Source organism: Pelodiscus sinensis, chromosome 5 (genome assembly GCF_052426305.1).
Source record: "Pelodiscus sinensis isolate ZL-2025 chromosome 5, ASM5242630v1, whole genome shotgun sequence".
NCBI lineage: Eukaryota > Metazoa > Chordata > Testudines > Trionychidae > Pelodiscus > Pelodiscus sinensis.
This window is the reverse complement of record NC_143056.1, coordinates 20,161,713-20,177,529: the sequence shown is the minus strand read 5'-3', so window position 1 is coordinate 20,177,529 and position 15,817 is coordinate 20,161,713. Positions and strand designations below refer to the sequence as shown.

Genomic DNA, 15,817 nt, shown 5'->3' with positions numbered 1-15,817 from the left:
ACGCCAGTAAGTCACCAAGACCAGGCAGTATCCACCCAAGAGTTTTGAAGGGACTCAAATGTGAAATTGCAGAACTACTAATTGTGGTGTAAAACCTATTGTTGTTCCGTTTCTGTACCAGATGACTTGAGGATAGCTAATGTGACACCAATCTTCACAGGTGATCTTGGCAATTACAGTCCAGTAAACCCAACTTCAGTGTCTGGCAAACTGGTTCAAATTATAGTAGAGAACAGAATTGTTGAACACATAAACATAATTTGGGGGCGGGGAAGTCAACATGATTTTTGTAAAGGGAAAATCATGTTTCACTAATTTATTAGAATTCTCTAAGACAGTGGTCCCCAACGCGGTGCCCGTGGGCGCCATGGTGCCCGCCGGGGCATTTGTGTGCGCCCGCCGACAACCTGGGCCGGCCCCACCCCCAGCGCGCGGCGCACTGCAGGTGCCGGCCCCAGGCGCGCGGCACTCGGGCGGCCCCAGCGCTGGCCCCATGCGCGCAGCTCGGGCGGCGGAGCCGGCCCCGGGTCCACGGCACAAGGCGCTCGGGCGGCCCCGGCCCTGGGGCACATGCTGGCGGCGGGTGCAAGGGCATCCCCGCCCCTGGTGTGCCCCAGGACGCGTGGCTCTGCCCCCAGGCGCCCGGCACGTGAGTGGCCCGGAGCCCGGGAGCCTCTAAAGGTTGGGGACCACTGCTCTAAGAAGATCAACAGGCATGTGAATAAGGGGGGATGCAGTGTATATCGTGCACTTAGCTTTTCAGAAAGCCTTTTACTAAATCTCTTAAGCGAAATAAGCTGTTGTGGGATAAGAGGGGCGGTCCTCCCATGTATTGGTAACTGGTTAAAATATAGGAAACAAAGGATACGAATAAATGAGCGGTTTCCAAAATGGAGAGGGGTAAATAGTGGTGTCCCGTAGTTCTATTCAGTACATTCATAAGTGATCTGAAATAAGGGGTACACAGTGAGGTGGCAAAATTTGCAGCTAGAGCTCTGCAAAGAGTTTTGGAAGGATCTCACAATTGGGAACTAGACAGAAAAATGGCAGATGAAATTCAATGTTAATAAATGCAAAGTAATGCACATTGGAAAACAGTAGGCTACGTCTACCCTACTGCAGAAAGTCAACCTACACTAAGCAAATCTAGCTATGTGACTAACTTAGGAGTCAACATACCTTATGTTGCATTCCGGCCCCCCTTTTAATCCCACCCTTTGGGTCCCGGCTCTCCATTTCTTCCTTGCCTGGTCCAAGATTACTTTGGATTATTGGTTACTCAGCCTGGTGGAAAGAGAATATGCTATCCCCTTCCTGTCCCACCCACCCTTCCTCCCCGTCCATCTTCAGGGACCCCTCTCACGAGACCTTCTGCTTCAGCAGTATATCTACCCTCCTGATAGTAGGGACTGTCAAGCCCATTCCAATGGGTTTCGAGGGGAAAGGTTTTTATTCCTGTTACTTCCTTATTCCCAAGTCCAACAGAGGTCTTCGTCCTATTCTGGACCTAAGGAATCTAAACTCGTTCATGAAGAACGCAAGGTTCAAAATGGTCACCCTTGCCTCCATCCTGTCCCTAGAGAAAGGAGACTGGTACGCTGCCCTTGACTTCGTTGGGGCTCACCTGGACTCTACGGTAGTGAAGGCATCCCTCCCCACAGCCAGGTTCCTGGCCATCAGTGATAAGAAGGTCTTGGAGCTGCACCCCGCACGAAGGCCTGCACTTGTATGAGACTCTTAGGTCACATTGCGGCCTGTACCATCGTGGTACAACATGCCAGGCTACACTTGTGGCACCTTCAAGCTTGTCTGGCCCCGGCCCACAACCCAGTTCGAGCACCACTGGATGCTCTCCTCACAGTGCTGGAGGACATTTTCCAGTCTTTAGACTGGTGGCTGCAGGAGCAGATTGTGTGTCACGGAGTCCCGTTTGCCAGGCGGACTCCGTCAGTGTAGCTGGTGACAGATGCATCAGATACTGGATGGGGAGCCCACCTACTGAACCTCAGAACCCACGGTATGTGGTGTCTCAGCAAGAGTGCACTACAGATAAATGTCAAAGAGCTCAGGGCATTCAGGCTGGCATGCCTAGCATTCTTGCCCCACCTGGAGGGCAAAGTAGTGTTGGTACTAACGGACAATACTACAGCCATGCATTATATCAGTAAACAGGGTGGAGCTCACTCTTCTCCCCTCTGCAAGGAGGCTCTCCTGCTGTAGAACCTGTGTATTGTGCACAGGATTCACCTGGAGGCATCCTACGTCCTGGGGAATTGGGATGTGGTAGCAGACAGGCCCAGCAGATTGTTCAAGACCCATGAATGGTCCATCAGGGAGGTGTCTTAGAGGTTGTCTTTCAGAAGTGGGGCTTATCCCCCTCTTGATCTGTTCACTTCCCAGGGAAATTCCAACTGCCCAAGCTATTTCTCATATCTGGGGCAAGAGAGGAGGTCACTAGGGGATGCCCTGCTGGTACGGTGGCCCAAGCACTTCCTATACACATTTCCACCCTTCCCTCTGCTGCACAAGGTACTCCTGATGGTCGGGGGTACGCAGCATCAATAATCCTAACAGTGCCAGCGTGGCCGTGTCAACACTGGTACCCCATGCTCCTGGATCTGGCGGTGCAGAAGCCCTTTGTACTACAGCTGTTTCTGGACCTGATCACTCAAGACCTAGAAGAGGGGAGGCTGTGCCACCCGAACCTGCCATCCCTCCACCTGCGGCTTGGAACCTTTGTGGTTAGTGGGTCAGGAACAACTCTGCTCAGATGAGGTCAGAAGGGTTCTGGTGGAGAGCAGGAAAAAACCCTCCAAGTGCAGCATATGAGTCCAAATGGAAGTGTTTCTCACTGTGGTTAAATGGAGTAGGAGTCAACCCACTGAGGACCCCTATTCCCCTCGTTCTGGACTACCTCCTTCACCTTTGACAGCAAGGTTTATTGTCCTCAAGCCCTTCGGATGCACCTAGCCACCATTGCAGCATTCCACCCGGGTAAAAGGGATAGATCTGTGTTTGTGAATGCGCTAGTTAAGCGATTCCTCTAGGGTATAGGCTTTACCTGTATGTGAGAGCCCTTACCCACGTGGGATCTTATCTTGGTCCTTACGAGGGTCATGAGCCTCAGGAGAGTGTCAGAGCTCAGGGTCCTCACCTCTGAGCACCCTTGCACAGTATTCTTCAAGGATGGGGTTAGGCTTCAGTCCCATCCATCATTTCTACCCAAAGTAGTGTCATATTTTCACATCTCAGGATATCTATCTCCCTGTTTTCTTCCCCAAATCCCATGCAACGCCATCGGAGCAGTCCCTGCAGTCCTTAGATATTCTACATGGATAGAACGAGAATTTAGAAGGTCACCACAACTCTTTCTTTACATAGCAGAGAGGATGAGGGGTCTTCCTGTATCGGCCCAATGCTTGTCCTCATGGATCACCTCCTGGATCAGGATCTGTTACAAGATGGTGGGGCAGGAGGCATCCCCGCTTGCGGCTCATTCCACAAGGTCATAGGCCTTGTCAATGGCGTTTGCAGCGTAGGTCCCCATTCTCGAGATTTGTAGGGCAGCTTCGTGGTCTTTCATTCACACGTTTACAACCCACTACGCTATTGCCCAGCAGGCTAGGGCTGATGCAGCAGTTGGCAGGGCTGTGTTGTAGTCCATTGCAGATTAGGTTTCCAACCCCACCTCCTGAGGTGTTGCTTGGGAGTCACCTAACTGGAATGGATATGAGCAAGCACTCAAAGAAGAAAAGGTTACTTACCTCATAACTCTTGTTCTTCAAGATGTATTGCTCCTGTCCATTCCACATCCCGTCTACCTCCCCTTGTTGGAAGAGACATGTTACATAACTCTAGTCAACTCCATGCAGCAAGGGCCATAAGAGGCTCAATGTTTATGGCTGCCGAACCTATGCTTCAGCCATGATTAGTTTCTGAATAATGAACCATCAGGTGCTTATGACCAAATATGATGGTTTACATTACCACACATGTAATTCCTTTATTGAGTATCTGTGAGAGGATCATCTTAGCCAGTTTAAAGCCACTATTCAAGAGTTGGCTTTTAGTGGAAACATCACTAAAGACCTCCTTAGATGCAGCATGTACTGTAGTGCAGTCTGTATTAGCTCCAGTGGCAGATAATAGGCTTTTTGAAAGAGGTTCTTAGTACCATTAAAGTCCTCCTGTGATGGGTGGAAGCACTTTTTAGGCTCCACAGATGCCTTTTAAAGAGGTTGAGAGTCCCACTAAGATTCCTTGGAATCTATAATAATGTAAATAAGAGGAGATATGGTAGATCTCAGAAGGCACAAAGAGCAAACCCAGCCGTGTATTCAACCTGTATTCAACCTGCTGTATGCCTTCTGGACCCCTAGGTACTCCAAAAAAAAAAAAAAAAAAAAAGGGGGGGGGGGAGAAATTCCTATCAGCTACAGCCACATTCTCCCTGCTATCCATGTCCTCCAAGTGACAATTTTGATGGCTTGGGCTAGAGTCTCAGTCATCCAGCTAATGGTAGTTTACAGCTGCAATGTCCTATCCCCTTCCCCCGTCATTTTGGATGATGCCCTTCCTGTTTTCAGGATGAGTGGAAGCATATAACATTGGACAAACTGTTTTGGAAACCATAATTTTTGGTTACATTATTTATTTCCAGGCTATCCCTCCTATCCATCCCTGTCCCTCTTCAGGGATCCCTCTTCTGAACAATTACTAGAACAAGAAGCAACCTCACTTCAAAGTTTAGGAGTAACAGAACCAGTTCCTATGCAACACAGAGGAAGGGAGTTCTTAAAATACTTAGATTCCCAAAAATATGGGAGAGTGAAGATACATCATAGCAAAAATTTAGGAGTGTGACAGTTGGCAGTAATTGTCATTAATTATTACAATTAGATTGATCCATGACCTAAACCCATGAAACACATAGTTTCATGTTGCTATTCATCCATTATACAGAATGTTTCTTCATTTCCCAATTAGCAGCAAACATTACTAAGAGAGAGTGCTTTCTTTTGAATTATCTTTGGCACCAAGGATGTTCTTAAAGATTCTGGCAATAGTTGTCACCTTCCTATTTGAGCATAATTGTCCGGGCTCGACAAACTATGTAATCTACTCGCCCATGGCAAGTAGATTACAACCTGGAAGTTCCAGGTTTGGGCGATCTGTGCATGCGCAGATCGCCAGACAGCGCAGCTGGCGAGCAGGGCTCGCCGCGGCTCGGCGAGCCCTTATAATTGTATTATTCTTCCTGGACAATAGGAACTTCCCTTGAATCAGTTAATCATGAGGTGCTGGTGTCAGTAAATGTCATGTGTTCTCTGTATCATAGTCTGGGCCTGCAAATCTGATAATCCATTTTGACTCCACCACGGTATCTAGATTTCATATGACTTCTCTGGATGTACTGACAGAGCATACCTACCCTCCTGCAGACTTTTTGCACTAGCAAGCCTTAACTGAAGGATTCAGGGCAGTCCCCAACTTGCAGTAAGAGATGTTTTCAGCTACCGGGACGCATGCCCACATGTGTCTTTCTAGTGTATCATGCCAGGTTACCTCTCCAAGGTCCACATGTGTTTACAAACCGAGCAAATGAAAAATAGGCAGGATATTGTCTGTTCGCATTGATTGCACACTTACCATCTTTTAGCATATATAACCCACGGGTTATGCAAGGTTTTACAATCTCCACCCCCGTGGGCTATGCTCGTCCGTGTGTTATACAAGGTTTTTTACTGAAATTACAGGAAGACAAGACTTACTTGATAAAAGCAGCATATTTTAATTTAATAATAGCGGCAGTGATGTTAAAATACATTAAAAGTTAAAACTTTAATGTGAAACTAATAATAAAAGAATAAATATGTTAAAACAGTTTAAAAAAGCCATCCTCGCATTGTCATAAAATACATAAGTTCGTTCATTCTGCATCACTACAATCAGTAGTAGCAGCAACCTCCTCAGCATCTGAGTTTTCAAAACCTTCAAAACTTTTGTCAGTCGCTGTCTTGAAAAACATCCATAAAATCCATAACCAAGGCTAGATGAGTTTCGGTGATGGTTGAGGTCTGTGGTGCCGATTCAGAATCGCTGTCATAGTTGGATTCGGGGCTAGAGGAGTCAACGTCAGGAAGAATTTCACATTTACGGAACCCATTCTGAATAGTAGCTTGTTTTATTCTGTCCCAAGCAGTCAAAACCCATTTGCAAACTTCCACGTAAGTTGCACAGCGCTGTCGACCTGCCGGAGTGAATGTGTGTTCCCCATTTGTCATCCAGTTGTCCCATTCCTCTCCAACAAAGCACTTGAATGGGTGGTTGACAGGCATATCAAGTGGTTGCAACTTGCAGGTCAGTCCACCTGGAATTACAGCGATATGTGCAGCCACGGCGTTGATATGTTTCTGAACTGAAGCTTCTTTATGGGCGGCCAAGGAATCTAAAAGCAGCAGAGATTTAGGATTAAAAAACCCACCTTTTCGTACACGAAAGCAGCTGTCTGTCCACATCTTCATAACATCTCTGTTCATCCAGCCCTTGTTATAAACCCCACAAATGCCAGCTGGCAGTTTTTCTCTAGGCATCATTACCCTCTTAAAAATCACCATTGGTTTTAATTTTATCACCATTTGCCATGCATGCCAACACTACAGTAAAAGAGGTGCGTTTGTGACTGGTGGTTGCTACACGGACTGTTTTCGATCCAGTTTCCGCAGCAGACCGAGGAGCAGGTATATTAGATGACATGGGCACCTCATCCATGTTAATAACGTTGTTTGGTTTCAAGCCCAGCTGGTTAATTTCTTTATGTACAAAAGTTTTAAAATCATCCATTTTCTTTTCCCATTCGTCGGAAGCCGTTGGTCAACAGATGTCCACGTGCGAACTGACAGATTGTTTCTCTGCATAAATTTGTACACCCAATTTCCCGAGCCCCTATTAAAATAATAATTTTCTGTTCCATAGACATAAGTTAAGCCTTGACCTGTATGGCTGCTGTTGACACGGCCTGTTTGTTCTCTCTCTGTGCACGAACCCACTTCAACAGGTTTTCTTCTAGATTCGGCCACTTGGCTTTCTTTCCGCAGCGCGCTCTTTTCCTAGGGTGTAATTTCTCAATCTCTGCTTCTTCCTTTCTCCACTCCTGAACAGACTTTTTGTTGACAGGATATTTTCTCCCTGCTGCTCTGTTTCCATTGTCCTTTACATATGTCACAACACACAATTTAAAATCAGCTTTGTAGGATTTGCGCTTAGGCATGTTTAAAAAGTTTTAAGAGGTGTTAAATACTTTTTTAAAATTCTTTACAGGTTAAAACTACTAAAGGAATAAATAAATGGTAAAACAGTGTGGCTCAAAGGAGTTATATACCAGCAATAAGGGTTGTAGCGTACTTACTGCTCAGCGTCATCAGCTGCGGTTCATTAACACTTCATTACAGGTGCTGTTCATTAACAGTACCCACGGTTCATCTCCCACGGGCTATACACATGCGTGGGTTATCTAAGACTTTTTTACACAATCAGGAAAAACCGTGAGTTATGCACGGGTGCGGGTAATACACGTACGTGAGTGTTATACTCTAATTTATGGTAACTGGTGGAAGGACCAACCAGCATTTGCACAGGTGTTCCATTTATTCATATTCCACCTACTGTGGCAATAACATCAGGTGCATTGCTTTTGGATTGGAGGTACTTTTGGGATTTCAGAAGATGCAGGCAAATGTTACCACAAGAATAATTTCTCTATACATTCCTTTTGAAATTGAATGGTCAAAAGTGCACGTGTAAAATTTCTATCTCTAATCAGATTGAAGTCAGTAAAAATGACAGACAACATGGCTTATGTGTATTATATGAACTGTCAGGGAAAAGTCCTATTCCCCATCTCTCTGTACTAAAGCAATAAAACTCATGACTTGGTATATAACCAACTACATAATCATCTCTGCTTCTTACCTCTCAGGTATTCAAAATATATGGCGCATGATCTCAGCAGCTTCGGAGTAATAAATGGGAATTAAACTCCAGAGTCCTTCCCATGATATTCTTTCTTAAAGATTTTCAGAGACCAATCTATTTGCTATAGCAGCCAACTCAAAATGCATCATGTGTTTTTCCAGAAAGGGTCTTGATCCTGTATTGCTAGGAGATTTCTCATAGTATGAACAAAGGACTTTTCTGTGCATATCTAAAACTGTTACTGTTGTGGGTCCTCAACAAGATCAGATCAGGGTTATTATTATTGCACTAACGTAGCCAAGACAAGTCTGGTATTTCTATCTCATTGGCATTGCTTATCGTCCTCCTTGGAAGTTTCTAATTAGTTCTTTCTTACTGACACAATATGCAGGTCAAACAGTTCCACTCCAGCTTATAAATTCTGAAGTTCTAAGAGAAGTGGGAGTTGATAGACAAGATCTCATGGAAAAGCATGTCTAAGGGGGAAAAGTTTGAGGGAGCTGGTAGTTTTTTGAAAGACGTTATTAAGGGAACTAAAGCAAACTATCCCACTGTGTAGAAATGGATAGTAAGTATGGCAAGACACCACTATGGCTTAATCAGGGGATCAACTCAAACAGCCTTACAACAAAAAGGAGAAACTATGACAGATTGCAAAGGTTGCATAGAAACAAAACCAGCATGTAGGGACAAAATTAGGTCAATGAACAAAATGAAATTAAAGTAGTTGAAGACATAAAAGGTAACAAGAAAACATTCTATAGATACATTAAAAGCAAGAGGAAGACTAAAGACAGGGCAGACCCATAGCTCAAAGAGGTGTGAAAAAGAATGGAAAATGTGGAAATAGAAGTGCTAAGTTCCTTTTTTTTGTTTGTTTTCACTGAAAAAGTTAGAGAGTGGAAGTCTAACAGTGAACACCAGTGAAAATGAGATATGAGCTGAAGAAATAACAAATTAAAAATTACTAAAATTACTTAGTCAAGTTAGATGTCTTGAGGTTGACAGGGTGTGATCAAATACATTTTAAAATATTCAAGGAGCTGAGAGCAGATATGAGCTATTAGCAGATATATTCAAGAACTTATGGAGACTGGAGAGATTCAAGAAGAATGAGAGCCTAAACAGTGCCAATTCTTAAAGAAGAATGACAACCCAGAGAATCAGACTATGCTTAACTTCTTTATCCAGAAAGATAATGGAACAAATAATCAAACAAGCAGTTTGCAAAGAAGATGGTAAAAAGTAACTGCCAACATGGATTTGCGAGGAACAATTCACATCAAATGAACTTAATAGCTTTTTTGATAGGGTGCAAATCCTTGTGGACAAGGGAAAGAAGTAGATGTGATATATCTTTAATAAGGCTTTTAATGTTCTCATATGACCTTGTCATAAACTAGGAAAATACAGCCTATATCAAGCTATTGTAACGTGGGCTCATAACTGGTTGCAAAACCGTTCCCCAAAAGTGGTTCACAGTCATGCTAGTAGGGCATATCAGGTGAGGTCCCACAGGGATGGGTGCAGTTCTATTCAATATCTTGATCAGTGATTTAGATAATGGCACAGAGAACACACTTATAAAATCTGTGGATACTACCAAGTAGGGATGTTTTATCTAGTCGATGGAATTTCCATTGACTAGTCAATAAGGGGGGGAACTGCAAAGTTGCAGTGGGGTTAGCTCCCAGGCTCTTAACACGTTTAAAAGGCTGAAGCACAGTGGGGGTAGAGGGAGGGACTGGGTGCAAGCTGGGGCAGCTGATTCCCAGCTCACGCCTGGTCCACCCAATGTGCTTCAGCCTAGCAGCTCTTAATGCATTTAAAAAGCAGAGGCGGCACAGTGTCTGGGACCAACCACAAGCTGGGAATCAGCTGATTCCCAGCTTGTGTCTGGTCCCCTGCTATGCCTCTGCCTCCTCTGGCCCTTGCACAGATTGTGCTGGGGGGAAAAACAGCTTTTAAGCTGGCTCCCCTCCGCACCGGCTCCTGCTGCGCTCTCCTCCCCCTCCCCCCATAGAGATAGCAAAGGGGAGAGGAAGTGATTAATCGAATCACTTATTAGTCACTTACATCCTTACTACCAAGGTGGGAGGGAGCTGCAAATGCTGTGGAGGGTAGAATTAAAAGTCAGTGACCTGAAAAAACTGGAGAAATGGTATGGGGTAAATAGGACGAAATTCAATAAGGACAAATGCAAAATGTTCCTTTCTAACTGGAGTAATCAATTGCACACCTGCAAAATGGGAAAAGAGTACTTATGGAGTTTTCCCAGCGAGAATGTCTCAATAGAGAATCATCCAAGAGTGTCCTCAGAAGCCTACATTAATGGTTTTCTTCCAAAAACATCAGATTAGCCAAGGAGCTATAGTTGATATTCTGTACATAAAGGGAGTGTTAACTTTCTGCCTAAAGTGAATCAAATAATTTAGAAATTTTTCTGTTCATAGCCATTGTAGACAGAAACAATGTTTTGTAATTAGATTGTCAGAGTGGTTGTATTGAGTTGTATGATAGAACTCATGTCCACACACACTTTGAAAGTTCTAGCACATTTTGCAGTAGTAATCTCTCTATCGCCTTACTTAAGGATGTGCCAATTGTAGACTGGCACCTTGGTTCTCTGTTTCATACGCTTTTCTTACTATGTCCTGGTGCCTACAGAGAGATTAGATGCAGCTGTGGACAAGGTAGTTGTTTTCTATATTGGATTCAGTGCTGAACCTCTTGCCTCCTGAAGGGGATGCTGCTCTAGAGCAGCGGTTCCCAACCTGGGGTCCATGTGGGGAGGAGGGGGAATAAATAATAATGATCATAGAAAATAAGTTTTAAATAAATTGCAAAGTCACAATCAATTATTATTTGTAAATTAAATATCTTCCAATAATGTTAATTGCGGTCTGAAAATCTGTTGTGGTGCCTTTGTGTGACGAAACAGTCATGACGGTTAGAAGCATACAAACATTAGCCATATATTCAATGTGGATCTGTGGCTGAAATCAGGCTCACTGAAGAGAAAGGAGACTGAGCAGAGTGAAGCATCCGCAAGTAAAATGTCTAATGAAACAGACATAAGTAAATGAAAAGTGAGAAAATGCTCTGCTGGCTACTAAAACTGAGGTTAGAATTGGCTTTGGTGGTGGTCCGCAAAGGGCTCGGGAGGGTGATTGGGGGTCCGCGAATGGTTTGGAGGGAGGCAATTTGGAGTTTGCACTAGTGAAAAGGTTGGGAACCACTGCTATAGAATTATCTGAAGTTGGACACTCAGAGGGACACTACTCAGGGGAAAGGTTTTGTACCTTTAGTAGTAACTGGAGTTTTTGGAAATGTGGCCCTTCATGAACTTCATTACCTGTCCTCTTCCCCTCTGCTTCAGAGGAATTCTTATGGGACTTCATGGTAGAGAAAGAATTGAGGGCAATTTTCCCACATAGCCTGTAAAGCCTCTTTGTGGGGGGTGAGGATGTATGAGGTGCATAGGCACCTCTGCCAAAATCTTGATCTAAGGTGCATGATGCAAGTGTACTGGAAGTAGAGTGCTGATAGGGACACACATCTCAAAGAACCCTTATTTACTGCACAATGTGGGTAAACTCATTGTCTCCTGAGCAATAAAACTTTCACTTGGTAGACCTAACTAAGACTTAGCATCCTATACCACCATTTTCAGTGGCTTGTAACTTAGCCTGAATGGTTGAAGTCTGTCAGGATTTTTTCCTATGCTATCTCCCTGCATTGGGTTGGATTTTTTAAAAAATCTTTAGGCAAAGAGAAAGGATTCATTTATTTCTGAGAATGAGTTTAGTAGGCAAATTATTTTTTAATAGACAAAACCAAGTTCCAACTATTTCTTTCAAGAGCTCTTGTGCTCTTCAGGTTTTGGACCAGAATTTGACATTTGATAGGGAATATCAAAGAAATGTTTTTTAATGTCCCAGAAAAATCAACCCAGATTTGTTTTAGTAATAAGCATCTGAAAAATCACCCTTTGAATGTGCTCAGTAGCTCATGCTAAAGGTTTGCTGTTGAAATTCCTAAATATTTTACTTGTTATGGCTCATGTCCTAATCCCATAAAGCAACAAAGACATGCCTGCTGCATTCTCATGCCTCAAGCTAGCTTCAGATGTGGGGGAGAGGGGCCGATGCAATAAGTAACAGCCCTTTTATTCTTGATAATGGGACGTGTTAAAGTAAAGGCGAAATAGGGATGGTGTAGCCATCCTCTTACGCTCAATGTAGCGATTAGGGAGGAGAGGCGGAAGTGGGGCCTTTGGCGTGCTGAGGATGCCCACTCCTATTTCAGTCTGTTTTTATTACTGAAGTAGATTTACTGAACTCCAGGAGATTATGCTTCAAATGTAATGAAGTCTTGTGCAATTTGCATTTCTTATTGGGCAAGTTAAACAGTAAAAATTTTTCCCCCATCTAATTTATATTGGGATGAATGAGAGTGCATATATTCCATTCTGTCAGAACTGGAAATGCAAGTTGAGGTTCTATCTCATATGTGACTCTCTTAAGCTACATTTATGCCTTCTGGGTTGTGAGCTGCCCTGGGAGCTGGTGCAGCCCCTGGAATAGGTTAAAGCAGCTTTGTGGCTACTCAAATTCACAGCAGCTTGTTGGTTCTTAGTCCAGAATTGCAGAGTCCTGCAGCCACTTCCCCTACCATTATTTTTCCTACCCTAGCACACTTCTACAGAGGTCTGCAAGATGTGGCAATATATGGCCATGTATCATGGCTTTGTGCTTCCACTGTGCTGGAGGAATTCACACTTATTTTTAAAAAAAGATGAATGTGCCAAATCGATGGTTTTTCTGTGCTCTTTGTAACCACTAGAATTCAACTCCCCTCCAGAGCTAGCAATAGTGGCTTTTCATTCCAGATTTCTCTGTGTTGTCTGAAAGAGTTGGTTAAGCCACTGGCAAAGTCAGGTCCCACTCTAGTCACTGGTGGACATTGATGATTACTGTCTGTTAGTGCAATCAGGTCTTAGATTTCAGTTCTGTTAGTGACCCATACAGGCAGTCGTTATGGCTCCACTTGATGGAATTCTTGTTTCTTTAGTTTAACTTTTTAAAAAGTGCATATTTTTTAAAGAAAAAGTAAAGTGCAAGCACTGAAATATTAAGAAATGTCTAAATGTTTTCTAGCCTTGTGTGATTTTTGATGATCTTTGTGATCGTATACTATTTGACCCCTGATTCATTCATTGCACGTGGTGGGCAATAAATGAGACAATGCTGCAAGAAAAAGTGTTGTTGTTTTTTCTTGTGACAAATGTACTAAGTTGGGTCTTTTCTTGGTTAAGCAACAAACATCACTTTGTTGCTGGATACCATTATCATAGTGCATATGCATAGTTGCTCAGATTAATCTTGCAAATTTACTTTTGGCACTTCCTGACATGATTAGTTGACTTAGCAACTTTTAATATTTTAGTGACAAGTATCAGAAGGATAGCCATATTAGTCTGAATCTGCATAAACAAATACAGGCAGTCCCCGAGTTACGCGGATCCGACCTATGTCGGATCCATACTTATGAACGGGGCTTTTCTCGCCCGCCCACATCACGGTCCTGCTGCCCGCGTCCTCCGGGGCGAGAGAAGCTGCTCCGCGTCTCCCTGGTCTGCTTTTCTGCCCCCCCCCCCCCCCCCCCCCCAAGCAGAGCCGGCCTTTCTCGCGGACACCTGTGGTAGAGCAGCTGGGGCGCTGCCAGTTGGTCCTGCAGCGCCACTCCTCGGCGCTACTGGACCAACCCGGCAGCACCCCAGCTACTCTGCCCCAGGCATCCCCAAGTCAGCTGCTGCTGAAACTGACCAGTGGCTGACTACAGGAAGCCCGAGGCAGAGTTGCTCTGCCCCGGGCTTCCTGGAATCAGCCGCTGATCAGTTTCAGCAGCAGCTGACTTGGGGACACCTGGGGTAGAGCAGCTGGGGTGCTGCCGGGTTGGTCCCCGCAGCGCCGAGGTGCGGCGCTGCGGGGACCTACCCGGCAGCGCCCCAGCTGCTCTACCCCAGGTGTCCCCAAGTCAGCTGCTGCTGAAACTGATCAGCGGCTGATTCCAGGAAGCCCGAGGCAGAGCAACTCTGCCTCGGGCTTCCTGTAGTCAGCCACTGGTCAGTTTCAGCAGCGGCTGATTCTGGACGCCAGTTCCGACATAAGTACAAATTCAACTTAAGTACAAACCTACAGTCCCTATCTTGTACGTAACCCGGGGACTGCCTGTAAAAGTCCTGTGGCACCTTATAGACTAATAAATCTGTTAATATTTTAGTGTAGCTTTTTTATCTAATATATTTCATTTCTTTGACTAATCCTTTCAGAAAGTAAACTGAATCCTTCATGCATCCTTTATTACAGGGGCAGGCAAAATATGGCGCAGGGGCCAGATCACTGGATCCATCCTGCCACTGGCTTTATAGCCTCCCACACCTGGCTATAGCCTCCCACACCTCTCTAAGGCTATGGCTACACTACAAGATTTTTCCGGAAGAGGAAATGCAAATGGAGCACTCATTTGCATATGTCACACTGTCATTTGCATTTTCTCTTCGGATCCTTTTTGAGGAAGAGGTTTTTGCGTACAAAAGTGCTGTCTTCATAGCAATTCTGTGCACAAAAACCTCTTCTGCAAAAAGGATCGGAAGAGAAAATGCAAATGAGAACACAACATATGCAAATGAGTGCACCATTTGCATTTCCTCTTCTGGAAAAAGCTTGTTGTGTAGCTTTAGCGTAAGTGGCTGGCTGTGGGGGGCCATGTGCTCTCTGCACACTGAGAACTCTGGGGTAGGAGGCAGCTTTGCATGCTACCTCCGCCCCAAGCATAGTTCTACAGCTTCCATTGGCTGGAAACCAGCCAGTGGGAGCTGCCTGCGCCATGCTTGTGGCACTAGCAGCACACAGGAATGCAGCATGCAGAGAGCACATGGCTCTCATAGCCAGCCACTTTGAGTGACATGCAGGGATCCTGCCTGAGGGTCTTGCTGGGCTGCTGGCTGGGAGCCACCAAAGGTAAGCACCTCTCAGCCAGAACCTGCACCTGGCACCTCATTCCCTCTGCTTCCCCGCCCTAGGTCACAACCATTGTTTCCTCTAACTTTTTTACATCCATGTGTGGAATAAATATTACTACATGCAAAGAGGTATGTGCTCCACTGTTAGAAGCACATGCTGCTGGTTGTGGGTGCGCTGCTAATCAACAGCACAGCATTTGAATCTCTCCTGGGTGTCCTCCCAAGCATTCAGATTACAGGGCACACTGGTCACAATGCAAGTCCTCTCCACCCCCACTTCTGCACCCATGTCCGTTCTTAGACCTTGCACTGCTTGCTGCATCCCAGTCCCCTACCTTGAGCTCCCTACTGCACCCAAACCTTCATCCCGACACTGCACCTCCTCCTTTAGTATCATAGAATAGTGCAGACCGTGACCACTTACCAAATTATTTGAGTACTTCCCCATCAAAAATAATTTCCCATCCCTGCCTTAATTAGGAAACTGTATATTGCACTGGTAAAAGATCGAAATCAAAGACTCTCTTCATTTTTGTTTTGATCCTACCCTATGGTTATAATATAATTTTTGCATAATATTTATTACTGTTAAATTTGACATACATGAGAACCATTTTAAAATAAAAGCTTATACCATAATTGGTTGGGTTTTCTTGACTGTAATACTTTGTGTAGAGCTTTTAAAATATAATCTCAATGTTCTTTTAAAGATAGGTGAGTATTATTAATCCCATTAACATATAGGAAAACCCGGGCACAAAAGATCATGTGTTTCCATGTTGTTGATCTAGTGGGTGCCTTAGTATCAAGTAGATA

At 44.6% G+C, this 15,817-nt stretch overlaps 2 protein-coding genes across 6 annotated transcripts in view; one reads left to right on the top strand and one right to left on the bottom strand.

The window, feature by feature from the left end:
* KLC1 (kinesin light chain 1) overlaps positions 1–15,817 on the top strand; it is a 76,533-nt gene that overhangs the window by 42,430 nt on the left and 18,286 nt on the right. The gene's annotated exons all lie outside the window — the stretch shown is intronic.
* Positions 4,425–15,817, bottom strand: part of XRCC3 (X-ray repair cross complementing 3) — a 56,822-nt gene continuing 45,429 nt past the window's right edge. The window contains exon 8 of the mRNA XM_075926492.2: positions 4,425–7,210. Within this exon, the coding sequence (XP_075782607.1) occupies positions 7,066–7,210 (145 nt within the window). The 3' untranslated portion in view covers positions 4,425–7,065. The remainder of the gene's footprint in view (positions 7,211–15,817) is intronic.